Below are 20,243 nucleotides of genomic sequence, written 5' to 3'. Positions count from 1 at the left end.
CCCTCTTTTGTGCAGAACTACTTCCTTCCACCACGGATTCAAATCTCAAGTTGACAGTTTGACCAAGGTTCCGTTACTAATTCTAAAACGTCACTTTAGAACTAGTAACAAAAGAATGTTGAGTCCCTCCATTGAATCTCATTGTATTTTGTATAGTATTATTGAGAGAGAGAGAGAGAGAGAGAGAGAGAGAGAGATCGCCTGAGCAAGCATTACCTGTGTCTGATACAACATTCATTCTTCAGGTCGATGTCCATAATATTATATCCATTTTAAAAACCTGTTTGAATGTCCACTGAGGAAAGTGATCTTTGTATTTGTCCTTTTTACAGTTAAAGGAATTTTCTATAACAGCGCTAAAACAACATCCTTTGATTACACTCTTGCGACTGACTTTTTTGACGCCATCTAATGGCGTATTAATGTAACTTTCACTCAATCCATATTACGCACTAATGGACCCTTTCTCAATACCAAATACAACATATCATATAAAATAATATTTATTGAACAACAATATTTAAATGAACAACAATAGCCATTATAAATGACAATCTAAAATAAACAATTGTACAATTCAGTAAAACGTACAAAAGTAGTGCTCTACAGGATTAAGTTAATATTAATATTAAATTATTAAATTTAACATAGCCCAATTAGATTTGCTCAGGAACAAGTAATGGATTAATAAGACCAAAGATTGCCCATTTTGTGTACCCAAAAGATAAAAGCTGTTCTCGGCGGGTACACGAGCACTGAACGGCCGCTGACGGCCTAGTGCTCACATCTCCAAAAACTACACTATGATTAAATATCAGTCACATATTTCATGTATAAACTTTCTAAAAACTTTGCGTTACAACAAGTGTAGTATTTGTAAAAAAATTCTGTGGATTTGCTTGGCCACAATGACAGTCACTTCAAGCAGAGTGATACAAATGGTGAAAAGGGAGGAGTGCTGTTATCACTAGAATATCACACGGCTCTCAGCCAATCAGATTCGAGAATATGTGTGTGTGTGTGAGTGTATGTATATATATATATATATATATATATATATATATATATATATATATATTTATATCAGGATTTTAAAGGGTTAAGAAAAACATTTTTGCATTCTAAGTATGCTAGAACAGCTAGGACACAGCCCCAGTGATTTACAATTCTGCATTATAAGTAACTCTATAGGCACACATATACTGATAAACTGCCTAAATAATCTTCTTAAGGCTTTAAATCCCCTTGCATCAGGGACAAACTGGCATCAGCTGTGTGAAGATGTTTTCTACACTGGATAAAATTCAACCTTAAGTATAAACTTCAATGCATAACTCATCTTTCATTTATCCTATAGCCATGACTGATGCTTCAAATCATGCAGATTATTGAGTTACGTATCCTACTGGTAGACAATAAAACAAACAACTATTCGATACAATCGATAATAATTGATAATGAGAATCGTTGTCGATGATTCTCATTATCGATTAGTCGGGTCTGCCCACCGTGCATGGAAGACATCAGTGTCAAATTACAGCACTGAATAATGCATTTCTATGGACAAAATGCATCAAAAAATAGTGGAGGAAACAGAGTGAGCTGTTGCAGGAAAGGTATGTGATCAAAACATGAGAATCCTTTATTTTAAGCTTCAAGCAAATGCATTAGTGTAACGGCTTGCCCTGTCAGGCGCTCTGACATATGCATGTGCGTCCTCAGCGCAAAGCGTTCATTCTAGGGCTATATCCTTATCTGTAAATGTTACAAATTCACATGATCATTTCAATTTGGCATAAAGGCTCATCCTGACAGTTTGCAAACTTCAAACTTTACTGAAAGAACGCCGCGCGCACCCGCGTCAGACAGATGGAACGCGGTAGAGAGGGAGACAATTAATATTCAGCGCAAAAATATTAATTTTCCTGAAATATCTGTTGTTTAAAGTTAAATTTAGATTTAAAAGTCAACATGTCATTCACGTATGTTATGAGAGTAGTAACTGTAAAGGGATAACAACATGTAATTGAATATAAATGTAAAACGTTTCTTATAGCCCATTTACAGGTAAAGAAATGACAGTAAGAGGTGAATGTGTCCAGAGTGAATGTGTGTTCCTGCAGAACATTTATCTTGCCTGTTGGTTAACACTGAGTTTGCGTTTTTCTTTATTATTTTTATTACAATCTTCATTTTTTGAGTAGAGATTTAAACGATATTCACTATATACAGTGCTTAAAGTTATTAGACATCTGTGTGAATATTATTTAGAAACTATTTAGTTGTTTCAGTTTGTTATTTTCCAAATAAATGGCAATACCATTTTTAGCTTTAAACAAGTTTTTGATAGAATCCCAAAATATTTGTGTTCTCTCTATTATAACAGGTAGTCTAATAAATTAAGCACTGTATGTTTTCATTCAATTGGCACATTTGTTTGAAGTACTTTGGGCAGGATGTGCAAAAGTGTGTATTTTTGTCAATAAAATAAAAATAAATAAAATTAGGATTTTTATTCGATTAATCAAAAAAAAAAAAAAAAAAATCAACCAACTAATCTATTATCAAAATATTTGTTAGTTGCAGCCCTAAAAACAAAAAAAAAAAAAAAAAATACCTCAAAGACTTGCACACTCAAGCTTCTGAACCATATCAACAGACTAGAATATCACAGAGACTTGGAGTAGATACATAGAGAGGGGTGGAGTCTTTGTCCTTGGGCCAGAAAGTAACCACCTAACAGCCACCTGAAGCATGTTGGCAACTACTCAGAAAGCCTAAGCAACAGCATAGCAGTGCTCTGGCAACCAAATGTGCAGCAAATGAATTAATCAATCAGTGTCAGCTCACAAATCCTTTAGATATGTAGAATCTACAGAAGTTTTAGTGTGAGCCCAGGGGAAGAGAAGAGCATATTCATCCATTGTTAGGTCATGCCTTATGTCTCTACATACTGAGAGCCGATCCCACACGTGAATTTGACACATAGGACAGAGAGATAGAGTGATAGAAAGACCTCGTCCTGTGCATATACTGAACACACACATAAACCCTCCTAAGCGGCCCCAGCATTTATTCAGAGCAGAAGTCTTTTGTAACATTGTGAGTGTCTTTACTGTCATTGTTGATCAATTTAATGTGTCCATGGTTAATAAAAGGTTTTTTATTTTTTATTTTATTATTATACAGACCCCAAACATTTCAACAGTAGTGTATATGATGAGCATAAAACTTTTGATAGATGGTTAGAGACTCAAGAATACCCAATTAAAGCAAGAGATGGTCCGTGTATTTAATTTACTTCAAATCAGTATTCTGATCACCCTACTGGGTTTATTTTGTGATAATGACTGCCTGGCTGTATATTTCATAAGCATGCTGTCTGTCTAGTCAACAGAGCCACTGCGGTTAGCTGTGAGGGTGCTGATTATTCACAAGATGAAGTTCTTTTCATAAGCATGTTGCATGTTAAACCCAGAATGCTTTCTTCTTCCTCTTAAACAGCCTGTGAGGTGACAACATTAATCCTCTGGCTTAAGTCAAGTCTGAAATACAAAGAATGTTAAACCCTTGACAGATGCGCTCATCTTCAAAATGCTGACAGTGGAAAAGAAGAGAGAAGTCAAAGCTTAACTACTCAGCTGAGTCTATCTAGAATTGAGTTTATCCTGTTCTGCTTTACTCTGTTAGTCTTCTTGAGAGGGGCTGAAAATAGGTTAGCTGCATAATTGTCCACACTGGCAAAAATTGCACATGGAGTTGCGTAGGTCTAATTTTAGCATCATATTATCATGCTTATTTAATGATACTGTGTGGTAAACACAGATTTTGTGTTCTTGTAATGGTACTCATCAAGTGCCAAATGAGTGTAAGAACTGTTTTTGGCATATAAATACTTGCCAAAGGAATGGTAACTTTATAAGGAGCTGCAATGTAATACATGGTATAAAACAAATTGTATCTCTTTCCCCGGCAACATTTAAAAAAAAAAAAAAAGCCAGCACCAGCATTTTTGATCAATTTCACAAAACTTTACTGGCCCCCAGAATATTTGTTGTATGAATGTCTGAGTATACAACATAGCAAATGAAAGAACAGAGCCTCTGCACCTAATTCCAGCTGCATGCATTTTTTGTCACCAATATGCAGGAAAAAAGGTAATTCAATCGTCATAGAAACAAAAAAACGCGCAACACATCATGGCAGCTGGTAATTTTTCTCAACTCACCACTGACAGATGTGGCTAAAAGTTTATTTTGGACCATGACAACAGCAATAAGAAGGAGGATGTTAAAGAGGATGTCTTGTTTTATACATTTTTGCAATATTACTTGAAACTGTCTTTACTAACTGATAAAAGACTATTTATTAGGTGCACTGAAAGGAATAATATTAATATACATCATCTGTGCACGAGGTAGGGCCTTAAAAACATCAGCCAATGATCGCGTAAACGATTGGCCCTCTGGCTTGTCAATCACTGCCATGGCGTTCCTTGTGCGAGACGTGCGCGGCAGTGCGCTCCAGTAACTTTCCACACTCTACAGGTGCCGCATGCGATGTTTTTGTCAGGAGACAGGAGTAAAAAGTCCGACATGAATCCACTAACACGACACAGCGAATGCCGGTGGTAAACACTCGTGTTCCAATACTCGTGCACGAGTTTTGGGAGGCGTTCCCTCGACGCATGCGCTCATTTCAAAAACTCACTAACAGTCTTTGGTTTCTCAGTCGACGAAAAGATCCTCTTTAGCACCTTTAAAGTGAGCAACCCAACATTCCCTTACCAATGGTAAAATCACTAATACATTTCCTGTCATGGCTTATTGCTGTTCAAAAATGGCAACACCAGCCATGTGATAAAAGACTGCTCAAAAGTTTGGGGTCAGTAAGTCTCTTATGCTCACCAAGGCTGTACTGTCTGTTTTCTGCTTTAATATATTTTAAAATATAATTTACTCCTGTGATTTACTCCTGCAAAGCTGAGTTTTCAGCAGCCATTTCTCCAGTCTTCAGCGTCACATGATCCTTCAGAAATCATTCTAATATGCTGTTTTGCTGCTCAAGATATTTTTGTGGAAATCATGATACTTTTTTTTTTAGGATTCTTTGATGAATACAAAGTTCAAAAGTCTTTCACTGTTACTTTTAATCAATTTAATGTGTCCTTGTTGAATAAAAGCATTAACTGACCACAAACATTTGAACAGTAGTGTATACAATAATTAATTACAACTATCGATTATAATAATGAACAATATAAAAAAAGACTCTTCTGGCAAGTTCTATCGTTTATTAGCATAAACAGCTAAACCTGTTTGCCAAGCAACACAATAACTGATGTGCGATCACAACACAGCTTCAAACATGGCTCAAGAGCTTGAACATTTTTATAACTTGCATTTCATCCATAATTCAATTCAATTCAATCATTTACTACAATAACATCATAGTTGCCTGGAATTTGAAAACTCATCAACAATAATAATATACAATGAGACAGTAGACACAAAAAAGAGATATAGGTTTCACAGAGCTAACCCATATTAATGCTATCAACAAGATGCCAATAACAGTACAAAATTGCAAACTAAACAAATTTTTCTAGGCATCTCTAGTGGCTTTAGAGAAAAGAGTTGGGGGTGAATACCAAGAGATCCAATTATATCCAACACAGACTCAATATAAAAACACAAAACGCTTTGTATTAGCACTACATGAAAGCCAACTGAGACTTGTTTGTTCTTCTGTATTTTTTTGATAATTATATAGTCTTGTGTTCCCTTTATATAATATATTTTTGATTTTTGAAAGTTTGACAGTTCTCGATAGTGGTCTAATTAAAAGAAAATTAAACTCGGAAAAAGTTTTAGTTAGACCTGACCAAATTAAAAGATAATGACTGAAAATTACACCACCCCGTCAAGTCAAGTGATATTAAAAAGTTTAGTGCTATCTGAAGGCCAATCACCCAGGCACCAAAAGATCCCAATTCAGGTGTGAGTGGCAGGTAAAATTACTGCTGTAAAATGCCATTTCATACGTCACATGCGTTGGTGCAGTGCATTTTTTTAAGGACAAATGCCCGACCCCTGTGTAACTGTAAGCAGGCAGACAGCTTCCTAAGAGGCCTTTGCAAATTACTGCGCTAAATGTTTCTATTCACAGCCTGTCAAAACTGATCCCTCTGACATACTACAGCATGTCTTATTCTCTGTCAGCACATCCCTAAGAGCCACCTCCTCTCTTGGGACAACCAGGGAGTGAAAGCAACCTGACAGCTAAGTTATGGCTGAAATGAAAGTTGCGGAGCTGCTTTTCAAGAATAGCTGAAACTTTAGCGTGATGATCTTTATATCTCACAAACATCAATGCTAATCTATTTCCCTTTCTATGTCCCTATACTTAAAAACCTCAATTGTTTAACTGAACAGCTTGACTTGAATGAAACATTTCACAACACTGAACTAAATCTTAAATTCATCACAGAGCTATATGATATGTATATGTGTACACGCATAGGTTAAATGGGGCCATAAATAAATGAATAAAATGAAATAAAATACAATGCACCTTCTGTTGACAGTGACACATTAGAGTGCATTAGATTGACTGGTGTAAGTATGTGTCCTGACTGTTACAGGAGATCAGACAACGCCTGTCAAGCTTTTCTAATGTCACCTCATCTCACCTGATATAGCTGCACTGAACACCTCTTGAGGGGATTGTGCTAAGGTAACAGTGTATTATATAACTTGACTGTGCATGGAACAAATCTGTTTTATCTCATCGTATCCATTCTCTCTTTTTTCTCATGTTTGAGCACATTATGCATAATTTATTTTGTCATTAATGTGTGTGTGTGTGTGTGTGTGTCAGCGTTCTGACTGACTCACACATACACAACATCAAATATTACAACCACAACTTCATGCTTGTTGGCTCTGTTTACAGGATCGCTCCAGACGGTCAGGATTCTGGCAGCGTTTGCCCTAATCCTGACAGACATCTGCCAGATTGGACATGCAGCCACAGTGACAGTTGACTTTGTGCGTATGTACTTGTATGTACTTATGGTATAGTTTGAGGACCAAAATGTACCCAAAAGAGTGCTAAATCTGAGAAAACCTCCCTTTGGGGATATTTGGGACTCCCCTCATTTGGAAAATGAAAATGTCACATGATCCTTCAGAAATCATTCTAATATGCTGATTTGGTGCTCAAGATATTTTTGTGGAAATCATGATACAATTTTTATAGAATTCTTTGAAGAATAGAAAGTTCAAAATATGCAACGATTACTTTTAATCAATTTAATGTGTCATTGCTGAATAAAAGTATTTACCGTTCAAAAGTTTGTGGTCAGTTGTGTATACAATAATTAACTACAACTATCAATTATAATAATCATTGCAAAAAAAAAAAAAAGAATCTTCTGGCAAGTTATATTGTTCATTAGCATAAAGAGCTAAACCTGTTTGGCAAGCAACAAGCGTACATCTTTTTTTTGTTCACCCTCCTCTCCTCTGCTGGACAGTGTGGGATCTAGGGTTCATCTGCGTAGGAAAAACTTATTGATTTTTTTTCTGGCCCACAAGGCCACTCAATCTAGTCTCTCTTTAGCTTTAGATAGAGTTGAATATGTCTGCAATTCTGATGTACGATCACACAAGTGCACAACATAGCTTCAAACATGGCTCAAACAATTAGAATGCTCAACATAGTTAATTGATTTGAGTAGGGTAAACTTAATTATTAATTAAATAAATTAGTTCAATCAAATTAACTTTTATGAGTATTTAGAACTTTTTCTTTTGAGTTCACACAACTGACACATTTTAAGTAATCTAAATTTTCATTGTTTTGAGTTTTATGAATTTGTTTCTAATAAATTAAACAGACAGTTAACTTTGTGAGTATGTACTTATAGTATAGTTTGAGGACCAAAATGTATCCAAAAGTGTGCTAAATCTGACAAAACCTCCCTTTGGGGATATTCAGGACTGCCCTCATTTGGAAAATGAAAGTAAATAAGTAGAAATTAAAAATTTTATAAATATTTTTCACAATTCGATTCAATTTGTTCACATGATTTAACACTAAGCATAATGAGATAACAGTGAGCAAATGTTAGCAAATACAACTCTTGATTTTAATAATGTATTAGTTAATGTTGAAATTAACATTAACAAAGATTAATATATGTGGTAGAAGTGCAGTTCATTATTAGTTCATGTTAACTAATGAACCTTCTTGTAAAGTGGTACCCATTTTAGATTATTACTGTTTGTTGTCTGTTTTGCTACTGTAGTCATTCTGCATGTGATTTTTCATTTTAACCCAAAGCTATAGTCATTTATAAACAATGGTTGAGTTAAATAACACAACCCAGCAGGGTCAAAACAACTCAGCACTGGGTTCATCCCTTTTTGCTCCAGTGCTGGGTTGCCAAAAATGACACAAATTGGGTTTGTTTTTAACCAAGAATTTTAAGTGTCAAAGTCTTTGTGAAAATTCAAAAATGACACTGCAGAAAGGTTTAAGAATTTAAAATAAAGATAAATGTAAATTCCCCACCATGACAGAAAACAAAAGTGTTTTGCATGACTTCCATCTCAAGACGCAGGACATGCAAATCCCTACCTTGGATCCAAGGGTACTCTAAAGCGGCTGGAGGCTGAGGCACAGACACACTCATTAACATACATCACACACTTCATAGCACAAATCGGAGTGCTCAGAGTCTCCTATCACTGGATACATAGCGGACCTCCATCAGAGCAGCCTCACGCTCTTTTGCTGCCTCTGTACATTCAGTAGATCACAGTTATTACCTCATTAAGCTCCTTACAAACAGTCCTCTTCAAAACTCCTCAGGGTTGTGTAATCATACTACTTTATGTGAGGTGTCAGTGGAAGAACTGGGGCAATCCTGCACAATGGTGCAACAATATAACCATCACTGTACTGCTGTCACACTGCAGGAGTTAGTTCCCATAAAACCACAGGGAACCACATTTTTTGCATATCCTGCCACAGAATCGATTATGTACCCAGTAGGGTTGCCATAAGTGCAGAAAAGTGAGCATTTTAAAGCTCCCTGCACCACAATATATGATCCACTGGTGTAAATTCCAGCACCAGACAGAATTTCAGAAATAACAACTGCTTTCAAACAGGTTTCTTAAGCATGCTCTCCGTGTATGATGTTGAGACAAACAAACAAGTTGGTAGAGTTTAAAATAGTTTGAGAGCGTTTTAGCGTGCAGTGCTCTCAGCAAAGTAAACTCTCTCTCAAAGAACTTCATTCATCTCCTTTAAAGAGCAGCCGACAGCCATCAAGGTACAAAAGTTTGCAACAATTCCACAGCCTTCAAAAATTAATTTTGAACTGCCTGCTGTGAGCAATCTTCCTGTTGTACACAGTCTGAAGGTCCCCGTTTTGTGTGAGGACTATGATAGTTTAGTACAATAAAGGTAATAAAGACCTGTCAGTTACACTTACGAAGGCTAGGCATTCTTGATTTCATTCTGAGTCTGTACACATACATATCACACCTTTGGAAACACTAACAGCATCTAAAATGTAAATCCTTTTTATGCATGAACAACTTTAGAGGTGTACAAATGTTTACAAATCTGTATCAATTCTAATGAGATTAACATGCAGTTTGATTCCTCAGGACACTACCATTCAAACGTTTTGTTTGTTTTATTATTCAGCAAGGACACATTAAATTGAAAAGAAAAGTTACAGAAAAGACTTCAAATAAGAACTGTTTATTCATCAAAGAATCCTGGGGAGAAAAAAAAAAACAGTGCAAATGTTTTTAACATTGATAATAAGAAGAAATTCTTCTTAAATGGTTAGTTCATCCAAAAATGAAAATTCTGTTATTAATTACTCACCCTCATTTCATTTCACATCCGTAAGACCGCTCATCTTCGGAACACAAATGAAGATTCTTTTAATGAAATCCGAGAGGTTTCCGTCCCTCCTTAGAGATCCAATGAAACTACTTTCAAGGTAGTACAGGCATCATTAAAGTACTCCATGTGACTCCATCACATGGTTTAACGTCAGCTTTATGAAGTGACACGAGTGCTTTTGTATGAGCAAAAAAACACAATTTAATTTTTCACGCAACAATGTCAGCTCTCTCATGAAACAAAACGTCTGAAGACAACATGCATGCGTCGGGATGCAGATCAATATTTCCGTAAATAAAGTGGTAAATTATGTTTTTGGGCAAACAAAGCACTCGATTCGCTTCATAAAACTAAGGTTAAACCACTGCAGTCACATGGTGTACTTTAGTGATATCTTTCCCACCTTTCTGGACCTCAAAAATATCTTCATTTGTGTTCCGAAGATGAATGACAAATATGGAACGATGTGAGGGTGAGTAATTAATGACAGAATTTTCATTTTTTGGTGAACTAACCCTTTAAGCAACAAATCAGCATATTGGAATGATTTTGATAAAGCAAGTGAGCAAAAAAGAGACTTTCAAAAACATTGAAAACATTTGTATAACAGTGTATTTCAGTGCAGCTTAAATTATTATTGTCTGTAGCCTCTTCCAGACTCTTTGCTTACTAATTACCCTACATTCAACCATCTTGTATTCATGCTTGGCCTTATGTCACTGCAGGGCTCTGGAAATATCTGCTCTCCCAGTCCCACTGCATATCTTTAGCTCCGGTAAATCTTCAAAATGCAAGGAGAGGATTAGGATGGGCTCTCAGAGATGCAAAATGGCTTTTCTACAATCCTGAACTCAGCAGTAATGCAAAGCTACAACCTGATCTATAGACCAGCCTCAAGATAACAACAGAGAAACAATACTGTTGGAACCACTTTCAGAACAATTTTATTTTTCCAGCTGATGAACAATAAAGACCTTGACAAACAATGAAAATCATTCAAGGTTTAAATTTGTTTGTTAATATTCCCAACTTTCCCAGTCCTATTCAGTAGTCTCAGGCCCCGTTTACACTAGTGTATTTTCGTTTCAACACTGCATTTTAAAATTAAAACAATCCTCGTTTACACTGGCGTTTCCAAAGCGTTCCAGAAACGATCTCCGTCTACACTACATGACCGAAAACGCATGTTACATGTCCATTCATGCACACCTGGTGTATGACAGTTGGTGTAAACAGTTGCCTCTTGCACATATAGGTAACTGGAGTTCTGGGAGACGTGTGTGTCGCATTCTTTAACGGTCCACCTGGAAACAAAGACATCCAGACACCAAATCCAAATACTGAAGAATAAATCCATAATTTTTACAGTTGTGACACTGAGCGCTTATCTAATGTGGGCAATGTCCACTGCAAATTTTACACCTCCGCCTGAATGAATGAACAAAAGAATTGCAGACATATTCAACTCTATCTAAAGCTAAAGAGAGACTAGATTGAATGGCCTTGTGGGCCACAAAAAAAAATCAATGAGTTTTTCCTACGCAGATGAACCCTAGATCCCACACTGTCCAGCAGAGGAGAGGAGGGTGAACAAAAAAAAGCTGCCCTGCTGGGGTGGAGGCAGAGATCGTCATTACATCACCTTGGTACACACCACTAAAAACAGCTGTGATGGGGGACTGAAACACACACACAAACACCCAGCATCACACAGAGTGTGTGTGGGATGATATTCTCTCAGCCATAACCTACTGAGTGCATCCCGCAAACTATTACGTAACATTAACTACCAAGAAGAGAGTGGAGGCAGTCACAGAGAGAGAGAGAGAGAGAGAGAGAGAGAGAAAGATGCAGATATACTGTTGCGTGCATCTGAAGTAGAGGAAGGGGGTGGAGGGCGTTGGATGCGCGTATACACTTCACCGTGACTTAAAATAGAAAGAACTCACACGAAATATTTACAGCCAGAGTGCAAAAAAAAAAAAAAGACTGACAACAGCATCGTTGAAGCACAGCATAATGACTCTCAGCGTGTACAATATAATTGGCTCTTGTGAGGGAGGATATTCCCTCAAGATTTTGATCTCTCTGCGACTGTCTCCCTCTTGATGAAACGATGACAAATGTATCACTTTCTGAATTTTAATGCAGACGTCTAATCTAAACATCCATACTAATTAAGTAAAATAGGGTTTCCTCTAATACACCTTGCTGTACCACTCAAATGGGTAATACAAGTTTCGTATTCCTGATCCCTTTCCAACCTGTCCTCCCTGTAATTTAAAGGTGCCCTCGAATGAAAAATTGAATTTATATTGGCATAGTTGAATAACAAGAGTTGAGTACATGGAAATGACATGCAGTGAGTCTCAAACTCCATTGTTTCCTCCTTCTTATATAAATCTCATTTGTTTAAAAGACCTCCGAAGAACAGGCGAATCTCAACATAACACCGACTGTTACGTAACAGTCGGGGTGTATGCCCCCAATATTTGCATATGCCAGCCCATGTTCAAGGCATTACACAAGGGCAGCCAGTATTAACGTCTGGATCTGTGCACAGCTGAATCATCAGACTAGGTAAGCAAGCAAGGACAATAGCGAAAAATGGCAGATGGAGCAATAATAACTGACATGATCCATGATAACATGATATTTTAGTGATATTTGTAAATTGTCTTTCTAAATGTTTCGTTAGCATGTTGCTAATGTACTGTTAAATGTGGTTAAAGTTGAATGAAGTTATGATGAAAATGAAAGGAAGTTAAATGTAAATGTAGTAATAAAAAATCTAAATTAAGATTTTTTTTCAAAATTGTGACATGATTTCTAGTGGTTCAACGGATCACAAAACTCATGGTTCGGATCATATCACAGTTATTAAGTCTTGGATCGGATCATTTTTCAGATCAGAAAAAAAAGAAAAAGAAAAGAAAAAAAATAGGGGGGTGGAGGGTAACTTTGCATTTATTACTTAGCCCACTTTAACTACTCCGATACCACAGCAAAAACTACTACCCTAACTAATACATTATTAAAGGCAACTGTACACCAATTACAAGCATAGATAAATACAACAAAGTTACAAATAAAGTATAAGGTCTAACTGTAGTATTAATTTCCGTGTACAGAAATGTAATAATTAAATGTAAAATGACACTGTTCATTGTATAAATTTAATATAGATTAAGCTTTGTTAAAGCTGTGTTTTACATGACAGACAACAGCAGGTATTTATAGGTTGCTGTCACTTTAAGAGTAAGACCCCATGCACGCACACATCCAATAGATACACATCCGAATTCTCACCTCATTCAATTAAGACATAACCGAATGTGTTAACGAGAATAATTGCGAGAGGGGTATTTTGACTGACATAATACGTGTATGTGTCCATCCAAGTGCATTGAGGACGCGAAAGAGAAATCAATTTGGAGTTTGCGAGCTATCTGAAACGCGCCTCTCTCTCTCGATACGTTTAACCACTAATGATTTCATAATCAAAAACACTTAAATCACATTTTAATACACGCCTACTCAATTATCAGTATATTATATAATATATTTATTAGGGGTATAACGGTACACAAACATGGCGGTTCGGTACATACCTCGATTTTTGTTGTTGTTGTTGTTAAATTAACAACAGAGACCAAATTATTAAATTCAGTTGCTGTTTATTTTTAGATATAATCAACACGCAAAAAAAGTGACAAAAAAACCCTGTCAATTGCACAATACAGGTTTTGCATTAACTTCTAAATCTAATTATAAAGTTATTTTTCTACTCCAATTCATTTTTGAAATATAGCCATTTACACAGTGATTTTCATAACTTGTTTTTTTTAAATATACATTAAATAATCAAGACATTACTAACAGGCTAAGAAAATATAATGAATAGGCTAATATAGTGCATATACGAAATACTCCTCTCTAGAGTTAATTTCTCTAGCGTACTAACATGCTGTAGACACTAAAAGCCTGAGGTAATTGTAATGCTACGTGAGATATTATTCTAAAGCTGTTATATTGATATCTTTCCGCAGTTGAAAAACTGGTTGAGAGATTACATGTAAACATAGCAATCGATCGTCTCTTCTTCTGCGCTTTTTACTGGTAGCTACCTGCATTGCAATACCACGCATGCCCCCTTCTGGACTGGAGTGTTGATCACCTGTGACCGACTGTATTCGTCGTCTGACTGTATCGTGACGACCGTACCGTACGATTTGGGACAAATACATGTACCGTTACACCCCTATTATTTATTGATAATACAAGATGATTTTCATCATTGACATCATTGTATTATTACTGAGCCCCTAAAGGGACATGGTGGTGGAAAAAAAAATTCTCGCAAAACCTTTTGAGCTCTTTGCGAGCGATTGCAGTTTCTCGGTGGAACTCAAAAGTTTTTGCGAAATGAAAACAATGTCAAAAAAAATAAATCCCAACCCAATAGAACAAGTTTCGAAATACAAATTGGTTGGAAAAGAGAAATTACAATAGTATACTGCCACTGATATACATCTTTGTTTGAGTGTTTATTCAGAAGTATTCATAATTAACTTTTTAGGGTAAGTTTGAGGGGAAAAAAAGTAACTAATATTTATGCCTTAATCCTTGACAATGTTGAATGTTTATTCCAATATAGACTAATTATATTTTATATCTCTCATTGCAAAATAACTATAAACAAATAAAACACGGGGGTCAAACTAGGCCAACTTTAAGTCTTTGCATGAGCCAGCAGCAACAAAGCAAAGAGAAAAAAATGTTTTCTGCAAGTCCAGAGAGATGTATCTGTTTTTTCCATCAGATGTTCCCACTTGTATTTCACCTTTTTTTCGAAACATAGGGGTTCACCCTATGAGTCCTGAGCTATGCTTCCCAGGGTGCCACAGAAGAGCCAGATCTCTGTCAACAGCATCATTAGACTGCTAAATTGTCGCAGAACCAGGATTGTGCTCCTTTAACCGCAAAGCTCACTGCTTCCTAAACGAGTCTGACTGTTTTCTTGAGCAGTTGCCATCTCTGTTATCTTGTACAACTGGGGTCAGCAGTAAAAAAATAACTTTGTTTAATAGCAATAACAGCTATTTTCAATGATGAGTCTGATGCAGGAAGGAGACAGTAAAGAAAAACAGAAAAGCAAAGACATCATATATATATATATATATATATATATATATATATATATTTTTTTTTTTTTTTTTTAAATAAAGTAAACTGTGACATATACCCAGAAATTCTTCATACAGTGGACTAGCAGTAAAATTGATTAAAAAAAAATTGGGACCAAAAATTATTCAGACACTTTGACCTGACCAAGTGTTATCTGACATAATTAAGATTATTTTTTTCTGACAAAGTTTATTGCTGAGATCTTGTCATATTTTATTACCGTATAAATTTTGGTTTTATATATATATATATATATATATATATATATATATATATATATATATATATATATATATATACACATATACACACACACAGTGATTATAGCAAGTATGTCCTGGTCCTTGGGAATGAGAGCCCTGGTATGATGCACTTGCTATCACTACATTATGTATTGGGCTACACTGGGAACTTAGTCTCTAGAGCTTGGTACACATTAAAACTGAAGTTGATGTCTATTTCTAATAAAAATTTGACCTAGCCACTCAGAGCACAGAAAATACTTCTCTTTCATAAGGCTTGAACGATGATTCACAAAGTCCAACTGAAGAAAAAAGCTTAAAATAATTCCTGTGGGTGAATGAAGAATTGAAAGCAAAAATCTGAGTAAGCAAGCAACTCAGCTGGGACTGGATTCTATTACATCATCAAAGCACTGATTGCATCTAAACTGTTCAAATGATGAATGCTTTCTGTGAATCAGGTGAGTATCTGGAAACAAACTCTGCTTCTGTTACTGAACAAAATAATATTCTATAACAATATTCAAAACAGAAAGAATATTCAAAAAATAAGAATAACCAATGAGACCAGCCTCAAATCTGCTCTTTAGCTACAATGACAGCTGTGTTTATATTAACAAAAAGTACTATATAATAATAATAAAGTAGGGATTTGTATTTTTAGGCATGTACCATGGTAATCCTTTGAAGTGCTACTGTTCACAAGTTAGAAGTTGGTAATATTTTTTTAATGTTTTTGAAAGAAAATGCTGCTTATTTGACTATAAATGCAGCAAAAACAATAATATAGTGAAATATTATTACCATTTAAAATAACTCTTTTCAATTTTAATACATTTTAAAATGTCATTTACTCCTGTGATGGCAAAGCTAAATTTTCAACAGCCATTACTCCAGTCTTCAGTATCACATGATCATTCAGAAATCATTCTAATATGCTGATTTAGTGCTCAAGAAATTTCTTATTATTATCAATGTTGAAAACATTTTTTTATGGAAACAATACATTTTTTTTCAGGATTCTTTGATGAACAGAAAGTTTAAAAGAACAACATTTACAGTATTTAAAACACTGTAAAAGTCTTTACAATCACTGCACCATGGTACCTCTATAGCACTTCAATAGTAATGGAGAAATTGAGTTGCCTAATATTAATCAGCAGTCTTCAGAGGTTTTATAAAAACCCTGAAACCCCCTGACAATTTCAAAATCAGCATTATAGTGCTTGCCATTCAGGTGTAGTAGGGTCACATTTGGAATTCACCGCACAGAGACGAGCTTGAGCCCACATTACCATCACAATGGCACTTCCAGCATTGATTCAACAAAGCACGCAAATACAAACATTAATATTTCAGTTCACAGGATGGTGAATTGCATCTGCAACACTGATTGTGAATGAGAGAGGTAGGTGTCTACATATTAGGTACAAGCCCTCCTTCACTGAAAGCCCACAGAGAACATCAAACTGAACAGAGATGCAAAGATCAAATCGCTCATATTGTATATTTAGAAACGTGTAAACAGAGCAGCTTGGCTCCAGTGAAATAAACCCCATTAGTTCAAGTACTGCTAGCAGACTGGCACTCTCAATCCTTTAATGCCACTCAAAGGGCTTCACATCCGGATACCTGCACCGATGAAGGTGGGGAAATCCGATAAAGCCTTGCACCGTTTGTTGATGGACTGACCATCAATAATGTATTCCACCAGCAACGTGTCTGGCTCCAGCGGTGGCGAGGAGCTAAAAGCCCCCTTGCCTATGGAGAGGCTCGTTATCTGTGAATGCAAGTTTCCGACAAGTTTCCGCCTTGATGGCTCAACAGAGCGCGTGACAAGGGATTAATCCTGATACAATGCAACACTGGAGCGACACTGTAAAACAACACTTGAACCAATGAACATACTGTTCCAAAAAAGATATTAAAAAGTCCCTTTTAAAAGCAATACGACACAAATAACAGCCGACGCGTACACACATCTGGAATGACAAAAAAGCTTCTTCCCTTTCACACTCATTCCCATCTTCTCTCACTCTCCTTACCTTAGTTGTGACAATACACAGACAATCCATTCTGAGCCAAACAGCTCAAGCCAGTTTCCCCTTCATCAGCACCACATTAACAAATAGAGAGAGATGAGAGAGGAGAGAGATTGAAAGAGAGAGGAACGAAAGGCACGGCTGGAGCTAACACTGACAGAGGCGCGAGTCCTCTCTGTGTGCAGGCATGGTCTTGCCGTAGTCCAACAGCCCGGCGCTTGTTAGCGCTATCCACTGCTCAGCCGCATGGCTGGGGCTCAGACTGCTGCCTCTGCTGCTGCTGAGATCACAGAGCATCCCTCCTCCTCTGGAGCTCGCCGCACAAGCGCACACCCATGCGTGTGACAACAGACACGCTCTCCTCTCACAGACGCTGAAGATGTACCTCTCTAGCCTGGAGAATCTGCACTACGATTGGGAAAATAGATATTATAGTCACTGTTTGTGGTGTGAGAGTTATTTTGTTTCTCCTTTGGTTATCTGAAGCAGAACTAAGCCAGTTTTAAGCCAGTTGTGGAGAGGAATGAAGTGTAAGAATGAATGTTTCTGGGCAGTTTGGAGGATTTAAGAGAGGGGAGTGAGTAAGCAGTTCATGCTGATTTTGACAAAATCAATCTAGGTTTATTTTGGGCTGACTTGGAAAACCACTGTACCATTGGTGAGCTCAAATAACCAGAGTTTTAAGCGAACAGGGCTAGCGAATGATTGTGAGGTACAAGACAAAGAGACAGCAGTCACAGAGAGGAAACTGCAATGCTTCAGCAGAGATTGGCACATCAGGCCTGATGCATCACACAACATCTGTTCTTTATATCAAGACCTTCCCCAGTAATTTAAATGAATAAACAGATAGGAGGGGAGAGCTGCCTACTGCAGTTATAAAATAACAACATGAAATGGTTGTGTGCCATTAACAACAAAGACAATAAAAGAGAAGAAGTCTTGAGAAGAAAACATAACTGTAGCAGGGGTGATTTCAGCCTTGAGGGGGTCTTGGACATCTATCAGTTTAGAGCAGTGGTTCCCAAACTGGGGTACGTGAGGTGACAGTAGGGGGTAAGCAAACAAAATGCTGAGTAGTTCATTTAATTCTACCCTACCTTAAAATAACATTAAAACTGAACATGTATTTATAACTGGCAAAATGCGTAAATCCATGACATCCAATCAAATTACCTCATCTTTTGAGGTCAAAACTGACTGCATCCACACAAGCAGCATGCATATGATAGGTTGCGTGCAGAGACTGCTGCCTTAGCAAATCGCGCTAAATTACTGCCGTTCTCAACAATGCACCTTTGTAAAAGTGGGGATTTAGCACTTACTAGCATGAAGAACAAATATAGTCACAGATAGTGGATTGAGATGGATTTCTTCGATACAAAAGCATACCTTGTGTGAGTTTTTGTATTTAATGTTGATAACGAACTTAGTTCCCAATTGTTCCCAAATATCCACATGATTGCAATTGTGACACTGATTATTATAAAACAGGTCAAAAAACAAAATGTACATTTTAAACACAGTATACTGTCAGTATTTACTGTTTTGCAACGAAATAATAGTTCCAACGCACATCAGTGTTTTGTGAACAATTCTGCGGCTTTGAACGAATCGTGAGAGTCAATAATTTATTCATAAATACAGCCACTTGCTTCGTTACTGAATGAATGACTCGATGACTCACTCATAAAAAACAGTGACTTGCCGCCACCTACTAGTGGTTTTAGTTTAATATTTAAAAGTATCACTTCGTTTTTACCATCATTGCATATATCTCTATAGATTCTCTATTGATTTTTTTTATTTAAAACATTATTTGCTTTATAAAGGGCAAATATTGTCCCTTAATGGAAAAGTATCTATTTTGATGACAAAATTTCAAATAAGAGAGGAAGTGACAAATATCAGTATCGGCCAATAATTGTTTGTTAATATCGGTATCGGCCCCAAAAAATCATATCGGTGCATCCCTATGGAAAAGGTGTGACTGCAGTCTGAGTGGAACAGAGGGGGTACACAAAAGGATGGTAAGCTCTTCTGGGGGTACTCCACTCTAAGAAGTTTGGGAACCACTGATGTAGAGGAATGTTTTTGCATTGAAATTGCTCAACTAAGGGATTAATGAGAGATTTGGGGTAATATGAAAAGGTAACCCTGTACTTCACCGTGAATCAAAATGTATAAAATTACTTTAACATCCCCCTGCTGTCAATCATTTTTATCCCTTAAAACTCATCTTTAAAAATCAAAATAACATAAATGTTTTTTTTTCCTGTGAAAATAATTTCTTCATACCTTAAAATAGCTTGAATGTAACTCTACACCCTTGCCTCATTTAGTATACACAGAACCATGAATATGCAAATTGGTCTCCGCCTCCACTCAATCGCACCAGCTCGGACTACTTGATCCACTTGGTCAACTGTTGTAAACGCTACACAATGGCAATTGGAAATGCTGGTTCAATTCAGCCATATATGTTTGAACCAGAAACTGATTCAGAAGAAGAGGAGGAAGAGCAAATTATACAGGGTCATCTGCAAGTCAATGTATCAAGAATGGTAATGTGTTTTATGTATCGCTCTCTACAACACTGGACATACAGCATTTCTGTACAAATGCATGAAGTTTATCTACTAAGCATCTTAAAGCACTTAAAATTCCACATGGCTTTCCAACTGATGACCACCGGATTGTCTGGCACGGAGCGGGAGTTCTTAAATGACCAAGAACAATATGCTAACCAGCTAACTGCAACCCCCTCCCTTTCTCGATTAAGTTGTATTACTACCCAGGCCTGCTATCTTTCTTATCTTTCTCTTCTTCTGTCAGTCCTACC

The 20,243-nt window shown here is 36.6% G+C and overlaps 1 protein-coding gene across 24 annotated transcripts in view; it reads right to left on the bottom strand.

Moving 5' to 3' along the window:
• Positions 1–20,243, bottom strand: part of dlg2 (discs, large homolog 2 (Drosophila)) — a 269,422-nt gene that overhangs the window by 210,869 nt on the left and 38,310 nt on the right. Inside the window, exon 1 of one of the 24 annotated variants that reach the window (XM_048180555.1) lies at positions 17,405–17,830. The exons of the other annotated variants lie outside the window; for them this stretch is intronic. Coding sequence (XP_048036512.1) covers positions 17,405–17,434 — 30 coding nt within the window. The 5' untranslated portion in view covers positions 17,435–17,830. Of the gene's footprint in view, positions 1–17,404; positions 17,831–20,243 lie in introns of those variants that run through there. 24 annotated transcript variants of the gene reach the window in all.

The sequence above is a fragment of the Megalobrama amblycephala genome, linkage group LG2 (assembly GCF_018812025.1).
Source record: "Megalobrama amblycephala isolate DHTTF-2021 linkage group LG2, ASM1881202v1, whole genome shotgun sequence".
Taxonomy (NCBI): Eukaryota; Metazoa; Chordata; class Actinopteri; order Cypriniformes; family Xenocyprididae; genus Megalobrama; species Megalobrama amblycephala.
The sequence above is the reverse complement of the archived record's forward strand: the minus strand, read 5'-3'. Positions and strand labels throughout refer to the sequence as shown.